The 22,421-nt window shown below is 37.1% G+C and overlaps 1 protein-coding gene across 2 annotated transcripts in view; it reads left to right on the top strand.

Moving 5' to 3' along the window:
- Window positions 1-22,421, top strand: part of LOC148941972 (ubiquitin carboxyl-terminal hydrolase 22-like) — a 74,655-nt gene that overhangs the window by 8,266 nt on the left and 43,968 nt on the right. For both annotated transcript variants that reach the window (XM_089103560.1, XM_089103561.1), the window contains exon 2: window positions 1,776-1,908. In XM_089103560.1, coding sequence (XP_088959686.1) covers window positions 1,776-1,908 — 133 coding nt within the window. The remainder of the gene's footprint in view (window positions 1-1,775; window positions 1,909-22,421) is intronic.

Here is a 22,421-nt window from a genome sequence, read left to right as displayed (position 1 = left end):
CAGGGCCCAGGGGCAATGCCCTGGGGTCAAATATGGTTCTTATAGAAGGGATGCTTGTATAAACTTCAGAGAGGGCTCATTTGATTGGAAATTAAAAGTTCTAGTTCACTTTTTAGAGTTAAAAGAGATTGGAGGGCAACTAGCCCCCCCCCCCAACGCCCTTTTCTCCCAAATCCATCAAATAAAAATTTTTGAGATAGCTATTTTGTTAAAAATATTTCAAAAATCTAATAACAAAAACTCCAGTGTCAACACAACCAACTAGGGCCCGGGGCCAGGCATTGTAAGTTATTCCCTGGGGGCATATGAGGTTTTTATGGAAGGGATTCTTGTATAAACTTCAGAGGGCTCATTTGATTGGGAATTGAAAATTCTATTTCACTTTTTAAGGGTCAGAAGTGATCAGAAGGCAACTAACCCCCACCCCACACACATGTCCTCTTTTTCCCAAATGCATTAGATACAAATTTTGAGGTAGCCATTTTGTTAAAAATAGTTCAAAGATCATATAACAAAAACTCTGGGGTCGACACAACCCCCCAGGGCCCAGGGGCAGGCATTGTAAGTTATGCCCTGGGGGTAACTATGGTTCTTATAGAAGGGATGCTTGTATAAACTTCAGAGAGAGCTCATTTGATTCGAAATTAAAATTTCTAGCTCGATTTTTCAGAGTCAAAAGAGATTGGAGGGCAACTACCCCCCCCCCCTTATGAAAATTTGCTGTTTTATAGATTTTGCGTTAAATTTTCTGATTGTCTCTCATGAAAAGTCAGTTTATAATGTCTAATAAAAGTAATTTGAAGAAAGCTCTCAAAAGCAGTAAACTTGAAAAAACAACAAACCAAACTAAATCAGCAAACAGCCTATGGCTAATTCCACCCTAATTGGAAGAAAGGAGGCTCGAATGCATTTGCGAACACAGTAATTATAATATTAGGAATGAGCTTTGAATGGGGAATCTGGTTGTATATATGCTATCTTTTCTTTTTGTTTCTCACAATACAAATTTACCAGATATTGTGTGTAGCTTAGGTCAATATCACGGAATTAGGGAGGAGTAGCGCTGGGATACAGTTAAATTGGAACTGGCTCTGAAAATCTGATAAACAGAAATTTTCTAAATGTAATTAGTTGGGAGATAACCTACAATGTTACTTTTAAGATTGTTTGGATATTTTACAGGCATCCCTTTGGTAAGAGATGGATACAATTTCGGTAATTTTTTACATCTTATTTATGTTTTTCAAAGATATCTTAAATCTATCTTCTTCATGATGAAGGGAAATTAGCTGAGTGAACCGTATTTGTACTTCTAATCTTTAGCTTCTCCAAACTGTCTAAAGATACAATTTGCTCTGTTAAACTGTTTTGCTGATACTGGATGAATTAAGAAGGAATAACAAAGTCCAATAGAGCTAGTTTGCTGTCGAATCTTCTTAGAGTGACCCTGGGTTTTAGTAACATCAGAGGTCTAATTCAATGAAATGCTCAGAAATTTTTAGGATTTTATATTTGAATATCTTACTGACAGCTTCATTCACCCTTCTAAATTACTATGTTGGAAATCTCAACAATTAGTAAGGTTTAATCAGCTTAAATTCAACTAGAAAAATAATCACATTCTTATGAATTGTTTGCAATTTTATAGCCAACGTAATAGTCCATAGTTTAATTTTTTGAGATTCTGTTGCTCTTCTTTTATGCCCCCTTAAATAAGCAAAAACTAAAAATACGTTTTCACTAAAAAAAGCTCCTGAAATTTTTATTTTTTACAGGCTAAATCTTGTGTCTGCCATACATGTCAAGGATATGGCTCAAGACTGCATGCATGTCTACATTGTATCTATTTTGGCTGTTTCACTAAAAGCCATATACAGCTGCATTGTCAACAGAGAAAGCATTACCTAGGTATGTTTGATGTTTTATCAATGGTACGTGTATCAGATATCAAATAGGACTGTTCCAATACCAAGAATATAATATTGGAAACTATTGTAATGGTCAAAAATGCCTCTAAAATTAGGTTGAGGAAGATGTACTATTTATTTTCTAAAGGAAATTATTAAGGATGGTCATGAGTACTTATTTTACAAGAAGTACGTGTAGACGTGAAGACGTGTAGTGCTTATTTGACAAGAATACATAGACGTGTAGAAGTACATGTATGTGAGAAGTATGTGAAGTAAGCTGCTTAAAACTCTGATTCCCCTTTCTACTTCTTGAATTAAATAAAGGTTAAAATAATCAGGTCTTATTTTATTTGTGAAGGATAATGGGGTGTAAATAATTGTTCTTTTTAGTATCTATGTGGGGCCAAATAAAAATTGGGATGTCTTTGACTGGGGTGGGGAGAGGTCACCAGAAATGATATAAAGGGAATTGGAAATTCATGGGAGGAGTGAAGGTTTGGCTAGATTTGGCTGCAGGAGGAATATATGCACCTATGTTGGCCTGAGGCAGATCAGTGCTATCATGAATTGTTTGCCGTATTAGTATGTGTATCAAATCCTTTATTTTTCAGAAACCTCTTTCAAGGTTAATTAAAATTAAGGTTTATTTCAGTCAGAATCCCAATTAACTTAAAATTAAAATGGTAAGGAAACTTGATAAATGGTAAAAGGCAAAGGTAAAGGTAGATGGTAAGGTAACCAAGATAACTTAAAATTAAAGTTTATTTCAGTCAGAATCCAATTGTCTCGTCAAAGAAACAAGGCGTGAAACTTTCTCCAAAGCAGGGTTGATTAGCTGTGATTTTTTTTTCAGTTTTGGCAAAAATCCTATAGTCTTTAGTTCAGATTTTTAAAGCATTTGCTCCACATTGTTGGCTCAATAATTTTAAAGTAGCCAGAAAATGACAAAGAATGATTATTATCAGAATAACAGAGCCATCTAGATGACAAAATTCTAGCTGGCAAAGTTCTTGATTGGATTTTTATTTGTTAAATAAAAAGTTTTACTTGTTAGCAGGAAGAGTTTGAAGTTTTTTTAAATGTTTGGGTGCAAGGTTGGGTGTATGAACGTTTGAGTGCATGTGGGTAGCAGGATGTCACAATGTCTAGGATTGATGAAAAATGTTTCCTAAATTTCAAAGTGGGTGAGTTTGAGGCATGAGCAATAATGACAATCCATTGTCATAAGTTCTCCCATATGTATCTTAGTATATCCAGAAATTAGGACACAAATTAAAAGACGGGTATTAGAGAACCTTTTCTGGGTAGGGGGGATTTTTTTTTTTGTTATCAATAATTGATTGCAAAAAAATAAATATGGAAACTCTTATGCCACCCCTCAAGGTCATTTGCTCTCTGATGTCCTTTTTTCCTATGTTGTGTAGAAGTACCTCCGAATATGGTAAAAAAAACTCTGTTTGGCTAAATTTAATTTAATCTAATGCACAGTCTTAAAAAATTGTAACTCATAATGTGGCTATACACCTGACTATAAGGCAATTGAGGCAGCCCATAAAGTTTTAAAGGAGGGGGGGATTTATGTTAATATGAAACATCACTGAAAAGAAAAAAAAAGATAGGAACAAGCATTTTAATAATAAAAAAATTATAATTTACGAAATTCAACAATACCTGTTCGTTTTGTAACACACCTGATATTGGTATTTTGTTATATTTTTTTTTTATATTGAACAATACAACTTTATATACGGTATTATGAAACATCACAGAGAACTATGATGTTTCTCTATGAAACATCACCTTTGAACTATTTATATATTATGAAACATCACAGAAAAATCATACATATATTATTAAAGTTGTATCAAAATAAAAAAATTAATGTAACAGAAAATATTACAATCTACTAAGCTTAGTGTTTCTGTTTTTTTGTTGATTTTTTTTTGTAACACATCGGGTATTATGCTATTACATATAAAACAAAAATTGTGGATGTGTAATTGATAATTTATTAAATGCAACAATTTTTCAGGAGCAAAGCACAAACCAAACGCTAAGCTTGCAAGGACATACTACAAAATCAATAAAGAAAAACAAACAAAGAGTATATAGAATGGAATAAATGTAATGAAGGGATTTTTAAAATTAATACCAGGGGACTGAGGTTTACTTGGTGAAAAGAAAGACAGTTTTTTTTAATCTCTCTCACAAAACTACTTTATTTACATTTTATTTGCTGTAGAAAGTAAAACCATTAAAGTGTTGTCTGGGTATTTGTGGCATCCATTATATGCAAAATGTTTTCCCAAAATTAACTAAGGTCCTAAATGAATTGTATCAAAGTCTTGACTTATCTAGCTCGTTTTTTCACACCAGAAAACGAACATTCGTCTTATTACGATTATCAGATGAGGAAGTCTCTCTAAAAGCTTGGAATTAACTGATTTGTCAAAAAACAAATTGCTATTTGGAACAGCTACTTATGGTCAAGGCTCTTTCAACCTTCAGGGGCCTCTGATTTCAGGCATAAGACAATTTATGAAAAATACCAAGTTAGCTTGGAGGGAACAACTTTTCCCATAGTCGTGACCTGTCTTGATCATTTTTTTTTTTGCACTTGAGAAATGGTAGTATGCCAATAACAGAAAAAATGCAGTGCCGTTTTTATGAAAAAAAAATTCCAGACAAATATGTAATTATTGTTTGTTTACCTTAAGCACTAAGACATAATGGGTGAAACCACGTACCAAATTAAACACAAATAATCAAACACATAAAAATATCATATTTGACAATCCAGGACTTTATAATTTTTTTTTCCTTTTTTTGTTCTTTCTAATAATAACTAAAATTACATCAATAAAAAAATTGCACAATGTAATTAAATATGCTATAATATCATGTTTCGGAATATAGTTCAAGAGAAAAATGATTTGCCAAATTTGTAAAAGTGAAGTAATATAAAAAGAGCTATTTTCATTAAGATACCTGCTAAATTATAAGCTGGGTAATTAGATTTTTTTTGCAAGTAAAGTGGTGGATTGAAGTCTGGACCAAATGGATGGACCAAACTAATAGAATGTGAAGGTTGAACAAAGTTTGAACCAAAGTTTGAACAAGTTCATAATTATATGTACAATAACAGATTATAAGGCTTTCCCTAAAGCTGTCTTTAGGTAGTGCAAAAATGGCCGCTTTAACCCTTGCTAGGGTAGCTATAAATTTTTCCCTCACGTATCCCTCGAGACCTGTCGGCTGCCTGAAACAAACCAGATTTTAAATTCATAGTTTGATTATTCAATATTCTATTCCACTGACATACTAGATTATGAGCATTCTATTCCAATGAAAATCGGAACCATGATTCACAATCTGGCTTTTGACATTGTTGTTTTCAATTATGGATTTAGCAGATTGTGGGTTTTGGATTCAGATTTATAAATTTTACACTTTCATACCTTGTAATCCGACAATCCTGTTATGTTAGCTGGTTTTTACAGAGTTCATATTCCTTTTGATAATTCTGTATTTTGTTTCAAAAATCATGTTGAAAAGTAAAATTTAAACGATTTTCATTCAAGTAATTTTTCTAGCTGCAGTCATGAAATTTTTTAATATTCAAAATAAAGGGTGAATTATGCTAAATAAAACATTTCATTTTTTTAACGTTTGACCAACAATTACGTTTTGTAATGCAGTTTTTGTAAAATTTTGGTTTATTGTTTAAAAATTCGGATTTTCTTTTATAAAATATGAGATTTTAATGGTTTTACAAATAGGTTTTAATGCAGTGCTGAGTAAAGAGCCTAAGTAAAGAACGATGTGGGTACAATGTGCGTTTTTTTTCCCTCTATACCTGGGCACTTCGTATCGAGGATGTTGCCGTAGAACCTTCGAGAAGGACTGCTCCGATTGGAATTCGGAATGACCTGTGTCTTTTGTAATATTCAACAGGGTTGAGAGTGCACATAGCCCCCCCCCCAAACCTGTCCCTCCCCCAAACGCCATCAATCAAAATTTTGAGAAAGCCATTTTGTTCAACGTAGTTGATTTCCAGATAGAAAATATGTTTTTGAGGAGGACACTCCCCCACAACCCTCAGGGCAAGGGTTTTAAGTTATGCCCTGGAGGACTATAAGGTTTTTATAGAAGGCGTTGTTGTAGAAACTTCAAAACAGGCTCATTCGAATGGAAACTCAAAGGGCTAGTACCCCTTTCAATAGTCGAAAGTGATTGGAGGACAAATAGCCCCCCCCACACCCTTCGTTACCCCGAAAATATCCACTCCAAATTTTGAGACAGCTATTGTGTTCAGCGTTGTTGATTTCCAGATAGAAAATATGTTTTTGAGGAGTACACTCCCCCACAACCCTCAGGGCAAGGATTTTAAGTTATGCCCTGGAGGCATATAAGGTTTTTATAGAAGGCGTTGTCGTAGAAACTTCAAAAAAAGCTTATTCATTTGAAAATTCAAAGGATTAGTACCCTTTAATAGTCGAAAGTGATTGGAGGGCAACTAGCCCCCCCCCCCCGCCCATCATTTCCCCCACCACATCCAATCAAAATTTTGAGACAGCCATTTTGTTCAGCGTAGTTGATTCTCAAATAGAAAATATGTTTTTGAGGAGGACACTCCCCCCTCAGGGCAAGGGTTTTAAGTTATGCCCTGGGGGCATATAAGGTTTTTATTGGAGGCGTTATCGTAGAAGCTTCTAAAAAAAAGCTCATCCGATTTGAAGTAGAAAGGGCTTTTGGTCTATTTCACAGTTAAAAGAGACGGGAGGGCAAATAGCCCCCCCCCCACGCCCATACGTCCCACCAACCCAACCAATAAAAATTTTGAGATAGCCATTTCGTTCAGCGTAGTTGATTTCCAGATAGAGAACATATTTTTGAAGAGGACACTCCCCCACTACCCTCAGGGCAAGGATTATGCCCTGGGGGCACATAAGGTGTTTTATTGAAATCTCTGTCGTAGAAACTTGAAAAAGGGCTCATTCGATTTGAAATTCAAAGGGCTAGTGCCCTTTTTAATAGTCAAGTGATTTGAGGGCAACTAAACCCCCTCTCACCCCCACCTTTTCCCAAACACATCCGATAAAAATTTCTAGATAGCCATTTTATTCAACGTAGTTGTAAGTTTTGAAAATTAGGTCTTTAAGGATGACAACCCCTCCCCCCATAGCTCTCAGGGCAAGGGTGGTAAGTTATGCCCTGGGGGCATATAAAGTTTTTATTGAAAGTGTTGTTGTAGAAACTTCAAAAGGGCTCATTCAATTGGATAGCGACTAACGCCCCTCTCACGCCCACCATTTTCCCAAACACATCGAATTAAAAATTTGAGATATCCATTTTGTTCAACGTAGTTGAAAGTTCTGGAAATTTTGTCTTTTAGGATAATAACCCCCTCAGAGCCCTCAGTGCAAGGGTTGTAAGTTATGCCCTGGGGCAATAAAAGTTTTTATTGAAAGCGTTGTCGTAGAAACTTCAAAAGTGTTCATTCAAATGGAAATTAAAAGGGCTAGTCCCTTTTTAATAGTTGAAAGTGAGTAGATTGCGAATAAAGCCCCTCTCGATCCCTTTGATATGGCAAGCACTAACTTTCAAAAATTTTAGATATACATTTTGTTCACCATACTTTAAAGTTCAGAAAATTATACTTTTTTCAAAGATAATGCTCTCAGAAACCTCACTCCACGGATTGTAAGTTATGCCCTAGGGGCATATAAGGTTTATATAGCTGTTGTATAAATCATCGCCTAAGTAAAGAACGGGGACACTCGAGAACGAGACAAGAAACGGGGACTAAGTAAAGAGGAAGACACTCCCCCACAACCCTCAGGGCAAGGGTTTAAGTTATGTCCTGGGGGCATATAAGACCAATGTTGGCACAATGTATTATTTATTAATTTTTTCGTTTAGAGCAGGCCACTTCGTATCGAAGAGGTTGTCGTAGAAACTTCGAAAAGCGCTCATTCAGTTGGAAGTTGGAGTGAACGACGTGGCACAATGTTTTTTTTTTTTATCCATACCCGGGCACTTTGTATCAAAGGAGTTGGTGTAGAAACTTCGAAAAGGGCTCATTCGTGAATGCGTCCGAAAAGGGCTCAACGCATAGTAGTGAATGCGTTCTATAATTCTATTCAACTTGAAAATAAAATTCTTGACTACGAATGATGCAAGAAATAGTGATTAGGAAACTGCATTCGAAATGATTCAAACTCATTTCATAAAGACGATACTTTTTTTTGTCAACATATGAAGAACTGTGTATATTGCAATATTAGCAATTGCATACTACATCTGTCTGGTTTTTATGCAAAGTAACAAAAGAGACGAAAATTAATGAACAAGAGAGTAGTGAAGAATTATGGTATGCAAAGTAATATTTGGCAGGGAGAGTCACTGGTGATAAATCGCTAGGGGTGGCACCGTCATTTTCGGGGAAATACCCGAAAATTCGGGGATAGTGCAAGCTCTGCTTGATTTCTAATCAGGAAAATCGAAATACTAAACCACACGAGAAGGAAAGCTCCGACTTTGCGGTTGACGCAATAAAGACTTGCCGCAAAATTATTTTGAAGTCGACCGAACGCCTCCGCCTCTGCGGGGGGCGGCGCGCCTGCGGCGTTACGTCACTTCGGTGGCGTTCGCCCGGGCCTTTCGTCGGCGGGGTTCGGTCGATCCGCCGACGCGGCGCCAGGGTCTAGGCACAATGTGTTTTTTTTTTCCACCCGGGCACTTTTTATAGAAGGCGTTGGCGTAGAAACTTCGAAAAAGGCTCATTTGATTGGAAATTGGAGTGGCCAGTGCCCTTTTTAATAGTCGAAAGTGATTGGAGGGCAACTAGCCCCCCACCCCCGCCCCCCCTTCCCCCAAACCCATCCCATCACAATTTTGAGATAGCCACTTTGTTCAGCGTAGTTGATTTCCAAATAGAAAATATGTTTTTGAGGAGGATACTCCCCCACAACCCTCGGTGCAAGTGTTTCAAGTTATTCCTAGAGGGAATTGAAGAAGGATATTGACACAATTTATCATTTATTATTTTTTTCCTTTAGAGCAGGGCACTTCATATGAAAGGGGTCGTCGTATAAACTTCAAAAGGGGCTCATTTGACTGGAAATCGAGAGTTTTAGTGCCCTTTTTAATAGTCGAAAGTGATTGGAGGACAACTAGCCCCCCCGCCCCCCACGCCCATCATTCCCCCAAATACATCCAATCAAAATTTTGATATATCTATTTTGTTTAGCGTAGTTGATTTCCAAATAGAAAATATGATTTTGAGGAGGACACTTCCCCACAACCCTCAGGGCATGGGTTTTAAGTTATGCCCTGGGGGCATATAAGCTTTTTATAGATGGCGTTGTCGTAGAAACTTCAAAACATGCTCATTCGATTGGAAATTCAAAGGGCTAGTGACCTTTTTAATAGTCGAAAGTGATTGGAGGGCAACTAGCCCCCTCCCCCCTCACGCCCATCATTCCCCAAACACATCCAATCAAAATTTTGAGATAGCCATTTTGTTCAGCGTAATTGATTTCCTGATATAAAATAGGTTTTTGAGGAGGATACTCCCCCACAACCCTGAGGGCAAAGTTTTAAGTTATTCCCTGGGGGCAATAAGGTTTTTAATGTAGGCGTTGTCATAGAAACTTCAAAACAGGCTCCATCGATTGAAAATTCAAAGGACTAGTGCCCTTTTTAGTAGTCGAAAGTTATTGGAGGGCATCTAGCCCCCCCCCCTCCACACCCATCATTCCCCCAAACACATCCAATTAAAATTTTGAGATAGTCATTTTGTTCAGCGTAGTTGATTTCCAGAAGACCGGGGGCGGCGGGGCCAAAAACAGCGCGCCATGCCGCGCCTCCGGCGCGATCAATGTTGACCGCAAACATTAATATTTTCATCAGTCTTTCTCAAATAACAGCTTAAATTTACAACAGATTCTAGCCTATTCATGAGTTCAAAAATTCACAAGTCGCTGGATGTAAACTGGTCTTCTTCGTTATTCATCAAGAGAAGTAGAAATCTGATAGAAACAAAATGTCTGTGGTGTTTCAGAACCCTTGCATAATACGAGTAGTTGAAGTATCTATTAGCTATGTATTCTTAACATAAATAAGTATCAAAATTAGTATTTTTTTTCATCGAGCCTTACTACATACAAAACTTCAAATACCGTATCACAAAATTCGTCAGTTATTTGGTTAAAAACTTCGAATATAACTTTGAACTTAGAAGCTTAATTTTTTCATAATGCCCTTTGCCTATGTCTATTTTATCACATTCAAAACAGTTTAAATTGGTGACTTTGATATTGATTGTTTTTTTTTTTTTTTGCTCTTTTGGTCTCCAAAGAAGCCATAATTTATTAAAAACTTGTTTTTTATTACAATTTAAAAAAAATTCATTTTAAATTTTTTTTTTGGTTCTTTATAGAATATATTTCATGTATGCTAAGGCTGAACTGCTGCTTTTTTTATTGGTTTTGGCTGCTCTTTTGGATATTGTTCATTTTTTCTTTTGGGGATTCATTCCAAATTATAAACAGATAAATACCTAATATCAGTCAAATTATAAACTGCATCTAAAAGGAGTAAATTTATCAAATTGAAAAATACATGATGAACACTTCACATGAGAACATTTCAATTACAATGAAACAAAAAACACTTAATGGTTTATTCGGTATGAAGAAAAATGAAGTGCCAGCTATTTTCTTAGGTAAAAAATGAAAAGCTCATCCGTTTTAAATGTAATTAAATGAAATAATATGCAGACTGAAGTAGCTCCAGGAAGATGTTGAGATTTTCATCCTAGTTTCGTCACTTTTAATCCAAGCAAAATGTTAGGATACTTAGTATCAGTTATTGAGTTTAAGCTTTGATTTCCAAATGCTCACAAAAATTACCAAATTTAAGAAAGTCGCAACAACAAGTCACCTGTGGTCAAAATACTCAAAGACTCCTCTTTGATCCCCATCCAGGCTCAAAGCTTCTGCTATGGTCATTTCCATAGAAATCTCCAAAGAGTTTCTTTTTAAAATAGCTTTCAAGCGTAGTTAGGCCTTTTTTGCTTTTCTTCAAAGCTTTGAAAAAAGTGTTATAATATTCCAGATGTTACATTTCTTATATTTGTGCATATTTTTGGTAATCATTTGTGGGGTGATCGATTTTTTAAACCACTGTAGATACGTAAGAACGTTGCAACATCTAGTACCCTGAGGTCATAAGACTGTCAAAGACTCTTCCTTGAGCCTCCCAAATTGAAAGCTTTTATTATGACCTGGCCTTTTAATGTAACTTGGGCACTGGACCAAGGGCGCCATTGTCACTCGAGCGCAACGTTAGGTGGGGATGCCGATATCGCTTTCGTTGAGATAGCCATTTTGTTAAACGTAGTATTAACTTCTAGAAATTAGGTCTTTGAGGATGACAACCTCCTCACAGCCCTCAGGACAAGGGTTGTAAGTTTTGCCCGGGGGGGCATATAAAGTTTTCATAGAACGCGTTGTCGTAGAAACTTCAACAAGGACTCATTTGATTAGAAATTGTAATGGCTTGTGCCCTTTTTAATAGTCGAAAGTAATTGGAAGGCAGCTAATACCCCTTCCACGCCCACCATTTCCCCGAACATCCAATCAAAATTTTGAGATAGCCATTTTGTTCGACGCAGTTAAAGTTCAAGAAATTATACCTTTGAGCAGGACACTCTCCTCACAGTCTTCAGGGCAAGGGTTATGAATTATGCCCTGGGGGCATATAAGTTTTATTGAAATCTCTGTAGTAGAAATTTGAAAAAGAGCTCATTCGATTGGAAATTCAGTGGTCTAGTGCCCTTTTTAATAGTCGAAAGGGCTTTGAGGGCCGCTAGCCCCCCTCTCTCGCCCACTTTTTCCCCAAACACATCCAATCAAAATTTTTAGATAGCCATTTTATTCAGTGTTTTGGATTTCCAGATAGAAATTATGTTTTTAAGGAGGACACTCCCCCACAGCCCTCAGGGCAAGGGTTGTAAGTTATGTCCTGGGGACATATAAGGCTTTTACTGAACGTGTCGTCGTAGAAACTTCAAAAATGACTCATTCGATTGAAAATTGAAATGGCTAGTGCCCTTTTTAATAGTCGAAGGTGATTAGAAGGCAACAAACACCCCTTCCACGCCCACCATTTCCCCAAACATATCCGATCAAAATTTCTTGATAGCCATTTTGTTCCACGAAGTTTAAAGTTCAGGAAATTATACTTTTGAGCAGGACACTCTCCCCATAGTCTTCAGGGCAAGGGTTATAAGTTACGCCTGGGGGCATATAAGGTTTTAATTGAAATGGGCAACTAACCCCCCTCTTACGCCCACCATTTCCCCAAACACATCCAATCAAAATGTTGAGATATCCTTTTTGTTCAACGTAGTCGAAAGTCCTGGAAATTAGGTCTTTTAGGATAAAAACCCCATCAGAGCTTTCAGTGCAAGGGTTGTAAGTTATGCCCTGGGGGCATATAAGGTTTATATAGAAAGTTGTTGTAGAAACTTCAAAAGGGGCTCATTTGATTGGAAATTGAAATTGGCTTTTTTAATAGTCGAAAGTGAGTGGAGAGTAATTAACCCCCCTCTCACGCCCTCCATTTCCCCAAACACATTCAATCAAAGTTTAGAGATGGCAATTTTGTTCAAAGTAGTTGAAATTTCTGGAAATTCTGTATTTGAGGATGATAAACCCACGAGAGTCCCCAGGGCAAAGGTTGTAAGTTATGCCCAGGGGGCATATAAGGTTTTTAATGATAGAGTTGTCGTAAAAACTTTAAAAGGGGCTCTTTCAATTGGAAATTGAAAGGGATAATGCCCTTTTTAATAGTTGAAGGGATTGGACGGTAACTAACCCCTCTCTCTCGCCCACCATTCCCCCAAACACGTTCAATCAAAATTTTCAGATAGCCATTTTGTTCAACGAAGTAGAAAGTTCTGGAAATTAGGTCTGTGAGGATGACAAACCCCCCTCCCCCCAGCCCTCAGGGCAAGGGTTGTAAGTTATCCCCTGGGGGCATATAAGGTTCTTATTGAAAGCGTTGTCATAGAAACTTCAAAAGGGCTCATTTGATTAGAAATTGAAAGGGCTAGTGCCTTTTTTAATAGTTGAAAGTGATTGCAGAAAGCCTTACAACCATCGTATGCCCACTATTTTCCCAGACACATCCAATCAAAATTTTGAGATAGCCATTTTGTGTAACGTAGTTGAAAGTTCTGGAAATTAGGTCTTAGAGGATGATAATCACCCTCAGAGCCCTTAGGGTAAGAGTTGTAATTTATGACCTGGGGCCATATAAGGTGTTTATAGGAAGTGTTGTCGTAGAAACTTGAAAAAGGCTCATTCGATTGGAATTCAAAAGACCTAATGCCCTTTTTAATATTCGAAAGTAATTGGAAGGCTTGACATTTTTACAGTAAAGATCGATGTGGATATAATGTATTATTTTGTTGTTGTTGTTGTTGTTTAGACCAGGGCACTGTGTATCAAAGGAGTTGTCGTAAGAACTTCGAAAAAGGCTCATTCGATTGAAAATAGAAAGGGCTGATGCCCTTTTTAATAGTCGAAAGTGATTGGAGGGAAACTAATCCCCCTCCCACCCCCACCCTCCCATTTTACTTTATCTTTAAATACTAAATGTTGCCAATAGATTAAATCAAAATGCACTATGTTAATGCTAATTCCCAATAAGGCATCTCACCAGTATCCCAAGAACGACTGAGGGTATTATGTTCAAACTTTTGGGGCTGCTTCTGCTCTTAAAATTTAACCAAATCAAAATAGCGTAAGTCTATCCAAGCTATCAAAGAAAGTAAACAGAATTTTTTGCGAATGGTATCAAGTTTTCCATTTCAGGTCCACTAGAGGAGGTATGAAAATAAATTAAACACTACTATTTGTGTCCAGATTTTTAAGAGGGTGTATGTTGTTAAAAAATGCTGAAAATTTTCCTCCAGAGTACAAATAGCAGGCCAAACTATATAAATTCTTAAAAAACGAAAAGATTTAAAGTATTATTTTCTTTTTCTCTGAAAAGCCTATGTCAATATAAAACGAACAGAAATTAATTAAAAAAAACTTTTTCCACAAAATAAGTTTTTCAAAAATGAGCAAAAATAAAATCAAATAATCTACCAAGCGTGAAACTACCACAAATCAGCATCGATAAATCACTGTAACCCGAAACAAACAGTAATTACAATAAATAACCGAGTCTAACTCAAAACGAACAGAAATTAACATAAGTTGGGCGCAAAACCCCTATGCCTTCCCAAGGCCAGAACATAATTTGCACTTTACTAAAAAATGTATAAATATTTTTAATTTTATAACTTTAATAAATCAAATAATATTAAGATTTTGATTACTAACTATCAGTAAATGTATATTAAACTAACTATACACATTCATTTGTGTTTTTTTTCAGTAAAGTGCAAATTATGTTCTGGCCTTGGGAAAGCATAGGGGTTTTGAGCCCAACTTATGTTAATTTCTGCTCGTCTTGAGTTTAACTTCGTTATTTATTGTAATTTCTGCTTGTTTGTGGCTTCATTGATTTATCGATGCTGATTTGTGGTAGTTTCATGCTTGGTAGGTGTTTTGATTTTATTTTTGCTCATTTTTTGTTTAATGGAGTTCTTTACTTTTCTTTGAAAAACTTATTTTGTGGAAAAAGTTTTTTTAACTAATAGAAAGAAGAGATTGGACAACGCTTTAGCCAAAAAGATAGTCTGTAAGCAACGACACAGCTTGCTATAGTAAACATAGGCCTATTTACTGGAACGATAAATCGATTTTGCTGAGAATATAAAGAAAACCAAAAAATAAGTTTAAGAGATTTTCATGACGCCTGATACAGAAAAGAAAACATGTTTCTCGTCCCAATTAAGCCTATTTAATACTAAGAGATAATCTGCTGAAACCTAGTGAAGTAAATTTTACTGAAAGCATAAAAGAACTCGAAATTCTGGAAAATGAATAAAAAAGTGGACATATTTCCCTGATAAAGTTGATTTCAAATTCTAAGCGCAATTAATGATCAGAATAATTGGACACATTTGACAATCATATAATTCTATCGATGGTGCCATGCCTAAACCTCTAGCGCCACATTTTGGAGAGCAGGAACCCGCAATGACGCTTGGGGGAGGGGAAGGTGGCTGAACCCCCGCAAGGAAAACTTGGATGCAAACGCAGGACAAACTTTTTAAATGCATAGATAGCTTATTTTAGATTGGATTATAGCTATATTGAAGATGGTGAGCTATAATTCTCCCATAAAATAAAAGCTTTGTTCCCAATACCTTAAGGTGATAAAATATCCAATTTAGAAGTTTATAAAAGCTGATTCATAATTCTAAAAAGGTGAATAGGTAAATTATACGGTGTAGAACGATCTTAGTAACGCATTATAGTATATATTCTCAATTAGGGGTTTCACGAGTAAGTAATTGTCAGGTCATAAAAAAAAAAAAAAATAGAACGAGTCATGAAAAGTTCCACTTTGGAACTAGAAGCCATTTGGTACAGCGCTCAAAACTTGCTATAATTTGTTTTTTTCTGTTAGTAATACTACAATTGTGCTGGATTCTGTTCAACAGGCCGTCAATCAAATCAGTGGCAGTTCCTCCATTTTAAGTACTTCGTTTATTTCTTAATTTCAGTTTCAGTCACTTTAATTTAAATTTCACTTATTAAAAAAAGTTTATGCTCATTTTCTTCAAAAGGTGAAAATAACTGAGGAGACCATTATTGGATCCAGGATTTTTGTGGTGCGGGGGGGGGGGGTCACAAATTTTATCTAGTAAAAGGACCAATGCATAAGAAATTACTCTTGAAGCATTTTATTTAGATGTAATTCGTTTTTTTTGCATATATTTTTATATTTCTTTGCCTCTGGGAGCCAGCTCTTCCCTGTACTGTCGTGTCAAACCAAAGAGGAAATTGAGAAATAAAAATGTAAAAGCGAAAAATAAGGCAAAAAGCACAACTTATATAGTAACTTATCCTACTTCTTCCGTTTTCTCTGTAGCTAGGGCTTAACAAACCGCAACTTTTCATTGATGTACTTCTTTATATGTACATGCAGGGGATAATCCCCCATCCCCAGAGATTATCTTAAGTACATAGAAAAATAAAAAGCTTTGGTCTAAGAGTGGTTTGTTCTTTCATGTTTCATTGCTCTTCCCGAGCTCATCCTCATCTGTTCCCTCCCCCTTGGGACCAATTGTGGGTACATCCGACTACCTGTTCAAATAAAGATAATGATTCAAAAATAACACTTTTTTCCATGGTACCTATTAAAAGAAAAAAAAAATAGTCAGGAATTTCCATTTCATCGTTGATGTCAATCAATCAAATCGAAATACAAACTAAATGTTTTGCCCATAATTTCAGTTGCTGTTATAACAGGAAGATGAAAAAAAAAATTATGTTTGAGTGTGTGTGAACCAAGCCAAGAATGTTTCAATTGAAAAATAAATGAACTCGGTCTCGGCCTCGACCTTGACCTCGTTAGGTTTTATATGGGGGATGAATGATCTTGAAATATTTTGGATGATATTGAAAAAAAATATACAAGACAATTTAAACTGATTGGAGTAAACTTTCGCCTAGTTTCTACTATTGAGGAGGGAGGATAGCTTCTCAGGTACCTTTGAGTACGGTCTTGGATTAGCCCAATGAAATTTTCGTTTACTTGAATGTCATGTGTCGTATTGGGGGAATCTTATGAATCAAGGTATTTATTATGATGTTATTCATAATTAATATGCAATATGAAAAAGCGCTTTGTTCAGCATGCCTACAAGAATATTTTTCAAGGGCTACATATTCAGCAAACTAGAGTTTTTCTCAATATGTCTTGAAATTAGGAAAAAATATGGGAAAGGAGAAGCAGATCAAGTGTGTTTAGTTAGAATCATTGTAAAATAGTGCCAAAACAATGCTATCTACAATTACCAAGTATTTTCTTCCTAGTGCCCCCAGTGTTCGGGCACAGTGCCACCAGTGCCACTACTGATGGTACTAGTGATGCTACTTAGTGGATGGGCGAAAAGAATATTTTTTTTCTTTGATGATCCCTGTGTTATAATCTTAAAATATTTACCAAGGAAACGTGGTCTTTTGTGGTGTAGCTTGCATGGTCCAAGGAAGGGGTAGCTTGCGGTTTTAAATCGTAGGGGAAAACTTCTCCGGTGCATTAGTAGATAATTCCGTAGACCACACAGCCCTTTCATTTATAAAATTAAAATATACGATACGAATTTATTATGTCAAATAACAAGAATTAAATGAGACACAATATAATTCAAAAATCCACTTCCTTGCCACTGACTTTTTAAAAATCAGACACAAAATACTGTCGATAAGACAATCTGTATCGGTTGGTAGCCACGGGCTTACAAGGCTCGAGTTTATTCTGGTGCCTTGTATTGCACTCTGTTCGTGCCGGTTCAGGGAGCAAATCTCGATGCCTGCTTGAATCCAAAAGCTTCTGTACAAAGGCCATTGTAAGCTGGTGTCGCCTGGCATCAAGTCCTTCTAGGCCTAGGACTAAATATTGAAATAACAACCAGTAAAGTTTTTAAATAACGCAAAGAATTAAACAATACACTCGGATATAGTAAAAGTCAATTGTAATGTAATAAATCCCATATTCTAGGGCTGTATTGAAAGAAATAGTCAGAATGACAAGGCTACAGTAAAAATAGACGGTAATAAGTGGTTAAAAATAGCGCTTTTTGGCAATCCATTCGAGGCCTAGTGAAAAGCTTGAAGTCTTAGGATGGAGTGGTAATAATAAAGGATTTAAGGGGATTTGATATCTTAAAAATCATTTTTCGAGTCTCAGCATCGGCTGACCGTCTCAAAGACAAAAGACCCATTAGAAAAATTTCCCATTACCACTGGAAATTCCCAAAGCAATTTTGGTAAAAATTGATAGGGATCTCAAATGTTTCAACAATTTGAAAAGCTAACGAGAGGCCAGTTTAAAAAAGAAAATATAAGATTTCTTACTAATTTTAAGCAAAGTGGTGTCTATCCAGTGTACATACAGCATAAATTATATGCATCCTGTATCGGCAAGGTTTTCAGTCAAGGCGGTTAACACAACAGGGAACTCCCAAAAGCTATCAAATTATTCAAATGGTACTTCTTTTGAGCTAATTTTTAATCTTTTTCAAGCAGGTACACTAGAATATTTTTAGGGATTGTCCTTTCTTGAACTTTAAAAAGAAAATTATAGCCCGTTCAATTGAAAAAAACAATAAATTCACCCTTTCTATCTATGTAAGTTTTATTAAATAGAAATATCTATATCTTGGGCATAAAACGGGAGTAACTAATTGCTTTTTCCACGATTTTTGAGAAAGTAGATGTCGGCTTTTAGTTTTCTATCTTTTATACGGATCTCTCATCTAAGCTCTGCCATTTATGTTAAGATCACCCAATCAATTCTAAATAGCGACATAAACTAAACAAATTTTTTGATGGACGAGATAAGGTGATCTCTTTTAGGTATCGAATCCTCAAAGAAAATAGAATCTTCACGGGTTAACCCTCGGAACCAGTGTTGCCACTCGACCTGCACCGCTCCGCGGTGCCGGCCTCGTCAAAAAGCGGCATTTCCGCGGCATCCTTGAACCAAAATGCGGTAAAAACCGCGGCATGCCCGAAATTCTTGGAAAAGCTGTGTTTTGTATTTTTGAGAGAATGGGTGAAAAAATCTCGCTTTAATATGAATGTTGATTCAGTGTCAAGTTAAGTGTGGTGAAGATCTGTCATAAATTTGAGAAAACACGTGCTATCTATCCTTCTTTTCAGCGGTCAAAGGTAAGCATGGTCTGCTCAGTCCGTGAACACACATTTGTCGTTCATCGTTTTCGTCAAGCACGCAACCGAAGTAAAAATGCAGAGGTACCACAGCAGGGAGAGTCCACGGTGGGAAAACCGTATAAATGTGAAGTGAATAGTGAAGAAATTAAAAGCGATTTTCCCTTGGGCCTTCAAGCCTATCCAATAGAATAATTGATGGGTAACTAGATTCTAGTATCTTAACCTTTTTCGATTAATGTTTAATCAAAATCAATATCAAAAGGTTCAAGAAGGAACATTCAAATAAATAATACAAGGCAAACAGACAAGATTAATTGCAGATAAATAATACAAGACAAACAGACAATATTAATCGGACTGTTCACGTGTGTCAAAAACAATATCTTTGGCCAGACCATACACAATGCTTTGGTTCAAAACATTACAGTCACGAGAAGAGGCACTAGCCTTCACTTTGAGTACACGCTTGGCTAGTCCGGGTTCTAGCTCTAGCACTGACTTGCCCGAGTCAAGCCCTCCTTTAGAATTGCGCTTAAGGCCACACTTGGTTTTTAGTGTTGCCGAAAGAGTCACTGCACTCAGTCGGTTTCGCTTATCAGTTTTCTGTTCCATGAGCAAACTGAAGAGACGCTCGGCAATAACGTTTGAGAAAGGGAGTGAGAAAAAGTACTGAACCATTTTCCCGACATTTGGGAACATCCGACTACCATTTGGTGACCTCGTTTGCAAGATGTGGCGCCAGTAAACGACAATGTCCATGTTATCTACGTCAGGAAGATCGACAGTACTAGATAGAGCTACACTCGGTACAGACCGCCATTCCTGCTCTAGCTTTGCTTTATTCCAAAGCGCAGAATCGTAGTAGTAGAAGAACTGACGAAGACTGGGAACTTTCAGTTCATAACTAGAGCTTGGGGTAAGCAAGTGTACCAGTTCGTAGATCTTTTCAGAGAATGGAAAACGGTCAAGAATTTGTTGAACAGCTTCGACGTTGAAATCCCTCGCAGAGCGACGGATTCGGAGATAATGTCCGAAGAAGTTTTTCCACCTGGGTTTTCATGAGGTGAAAAAGGGGTTTTTCAGACTTGAAGATGGTGTTGAACTCATTCAGCTCTCCCAACACGTACTCGACAAAAAACATCATAACCCTCGAGTATGGGTTGTTTAGTGTCATTCTTACATGATCATTAGCATGCGAGGGATCATCAAGTACCAACGAGTCCCAGTGCAACGTAAGAGTATCCCAATGTTCGAGAATACGGCCTGCACAGTTTTGAAAGGACGACCAGCGTGTTGGAGCCAAAGCAAGGAATCTGTGCTGTTCCACTTGATTAAAGACTTGAAATTCCTTCCTATATGCATCTTGGCGTTTTGCACTGTGCCTGAAGTGATTGCATTCAGTCCGACATAGATCTTTGAGGCTGTTGGACAATTTTTTGCAAGCATGACTTGCTACTAGAGTAAACAGATGGCAGCTACACTCCGCATCTGTAATCCAGGGATATTTCCCTTCAACAAGTGTTTTGACTCAGTGGATCATCCCCCTCATAGCATTCGTTGTGTTAGAGCAGAATCCGAACCAGTTCTGTTGAGGAACACCTGCCTTCTTGACATCATCCATCATCTTCACTAGCTGGTTGAATAGACCAGACGCTGATCCGTCGCTGCATTCGACAAGAGCGAGCAAATCTACTTGCACATTCATTGCTTCGTCACAAAAGCTGACACAAACAGCAAGTTGTTCGGCTACAGAGGAATCTGTGGTCTCGTCAATTACTACTGAGAAAAGATTCGTTTTCAGGTTTTCAAGAAGCTTTTCATGAAAATGAGGGGCCACCACTTGTCGAGCAATATTAGTTGCTTTAGTTCTACCAAGAGTGGCCTGGCTTAGAAGATCTGGGCCGGGCATACTTTTCGCAAGTCTCAGCAAGTCTTCAGAAAGCGAATAGGGTAGATCGTGCTCAACGAGAAATGTCACTAGCTTTGCTTCAACAGTGGCCACGCTTTCGATTTTTGAATCACCAGAAAAATGAAGACTCAATGGCATGGTCTTAGAAGACGAAGTTATCCACGCTTTTTTATTTTCTTCGGGAGCTTTGGTCTGTTTGTGCCTTTTTGCGTCGTGTTTCCTTTTTTTACAAACGAAATCCTATTTGCAGTAAAGACAGTGAGCTAAATATCCACTGTTTTGACCGGTCTGCACCTTTCCTTTTCGAAACCATTCATTAAAGTCAGATTCTCTTTCCCACTCAGTCTTGTATCTTTGTTCTGCCCTTTTCTTTGTGATCCTCGGTTTTTTGTTAGAGGTTTCACTATCGTCCGAGTCTTTATCACCGTCCTCATATTCCTGATCGATATCTATTACTTCTGCCATTATGTTGTAACAAGTCTGGTCTATAAACAAGAGAAATATTTAGCTATTATGTCCTTTCTTTCATGGATTGACTTGCTGGTGAAAAAAACAAATCTGCATCAGTTTAATTTCTTCCAGCGCCAGCCTGCTGAGAACCCTTTGTTCTTTCCGAATAAATCCTTCGCCGGGAATCCGGCTGAAGTCGGAAATTTGGCAGAAGTAAGGCAGGGAGTTTTGATCACTTTTGTCAAAGCAGATATGACGTCAAATCACAGTAGATATGACGTAAACATACATATGTTGCGTTTTTGCTGATACCCTTGTTACCACGGTAACTGCGGATCTGCAGTTAGTCGTTTTGCAGTTACCGTGATATCTGATATACGGTCCACTGCAAAAACGACTATTATATTGCCGAAATTGCACTTTTCAAAAGTCATCCCGAAAGAAAAACTGATATCAAATTACATAACTAAGTGCTGAACTTCTTTCTCACCAATTTGACAAAATTTGATGAAAATGAGATGACATTTCAGATACCACGGTCGGACCGTGATATCTGAATATCAGTTACCGTGGTAGCTGGCCAGATACCACGACAACTGCAAAAAGGCCTTTTGACCATGGTATCGGATACCACGGTAGCTGCAGAAACGACTTTAGACCGTATATCGAATACCATGGTATCTGCGAAAACGCAATTATTGTTGTATAATAATGATATTTATGACCCACTCTATAAGTTTAAGATAGTGGAGTAATCAAAGGAAAGAAATAGAGAGAGTACAAAATAGCACACACAACAACAAAAACCACTCAATGAAAAATTCTGTTTCTAAATCTGAATAGTAAAATTTGTTCCCCGAAAAGGGCTGAAAGACCAAATGAAAATGCGTTATTTCGTTGCTATGACTTGGGCCCATGCTGACTTGGACACACATATTCAAGCAGCGAATTAAACGGATACGGCAATTACGATCCTATTCAGAGAAAGTATCCTTCCTTGAGGTTGATCATGAAGTTTGACAGCCTGACGAGGACCCTTGCCAAGAAGGGCCGAAATATCCGTTGTATGCATTACTTGAATATATTCGCGATTAATAAAATTCCATACAGTGATATTCCCTGTCATATTTGGGGTACCTCTACAGCTAGTAACTGTGTTGCATGCTTGATGAAAACGATTTAAGACAAATAGGCGTTCACGCACTGAGCAGTGTTAACCAAGCTCATTTGATGGGGCCACTGAAAAGCCGAGTTTGTATTGAGGTTCAAAATTTGTATTGAGGT

The sequence above is a fragment of the Artemia sp. Qi Xiang Cuo genome, chromosome 17 (assembly GCF_049724085.1).
Source record: "Artemia sp. Qi Xiang Cuo chromosome 17, ASM4972408v1, whole genome shotgun sequence".
Classification (NCBI taxonomy): Eukaryota; Metazoa; Arthropoda; class Branchiopoda; order Anostraca; family Artemiidae; genus Artemia; species Artemia sp. Qi Xiang Cuo.
This window is presented reverse-complemented; position numbering and strand designations above follow the sequence as displayed.